At 41.1% G+C, this 876-nt stretch overlaps 1 protein-coding gene across 1 annotated transcript in view; it reads right to left on the minus strand.

Annotated features, from left to right (window-relative positions):
* The window catches only part of LOC117939503 (ornithine decarboxylase-like), a 7,516-nt gene extending 6,875 nt beyond the window's left edge, over positions 1 to 641 (minus strand). Inside the window, exons 1-2 of the mRNA XM_034864913.1 lie at positions 489 to 641; positions 193 to 305 (exon numbers count right to left, since the gene is read on the minus strand). Coding sequence (XP_034720804.1) covers positions 193 to 305; positions 489 to 498 — 123 coding nt within the window. The 5' untranslated portion in view covers positions 499 to 641. The remainder of the gene's footprint in view (positions 1 to 192; positions 306 to 488) is intronic.
* Between the last annotated feature and the right edge of the window lie 235 nt (positions 642 to 876).

Raw genomic sequence — 876 nt, forward strand, 5'->3', positions numbered from 1 at the left:
AAATTGGTAAGCCATCGGACGTGCCTCTTGTACATGCTGTCTAGATCTGCCACATAGAACGGCTCTTCATTGTCCTAAATGAACAAAGTACACAATATGTAGTGAAAAGACTCTCGACTACCCAACAATACTTTTACACACAGAAATTCATACTTCGGAAAGCTTTAGGGACACAATGTCCCGGATACTTACCACTGAGCCCAGCTCTTTTATTTTATTGTCTATGACATCTTTGATGGTCCTCCCGTTGTCCAAAATGTCAATGTCAAAATTCTCAAGGGACAAATCATTGTTATGCATTGTTCCTGCAAGAGATAACAAGCTAAGTCAAAGCATAGAATTATTGTTAATGTAAGCCTGGATTTCAGTCCCAATCAACATTGTCTGTCTTTGTCCATAGACATTTGTCGAGATCATGCCATGCTAATGTAGTCAAAATTCAAACTGTAGGCCCATATGAGTAGGTCCAAAGAGTTTTTTCATCTTACCACGGTCCATGCTCCTCGAAGTGTCGCGACCCTTAAAATATCAAAATAGTGTTATTGCAGCCTTTCTATGAAGCAGGAAAACTGGATGTGAGTTTGACAGTAAGTCCAGCTAACACTCATGAGGACATGTTGATTTTGATTGGCCAGTCTTGGCATAACCCCGCCCACCGTTTCACAACCAACAAGATGGAATATTGACACACAGAACAAGTTATAAGCAATCTGCCAGGGGCATGAGTTGTAACAGCATGTATGTGGTGTTAGGGATATCAATGAACATGAACATGCCCTGCAGGGGTGGACACACCCAAAAAACTCCTTCAACAAGTTACGATGGCTGTTCTTGTAAAATTGATGACATTCATCCAGAAAGTTGATACTGCTCTGC

This window comes from Etheostoma cragini, chromosome 24, assembly GCF_013103735.1.
Source record: "Etheostoma cragini isolate CJK2018 chromosome 24, CSU_Ecrag_1.0, whole genome shotgun sequence".
Classification (NCBI taxonomy): Eukaryota; Metazoa; Chordata; class Actinopteri; order Perciformes; family Percidae; genus Etheostoma; species Etheostoma cragini.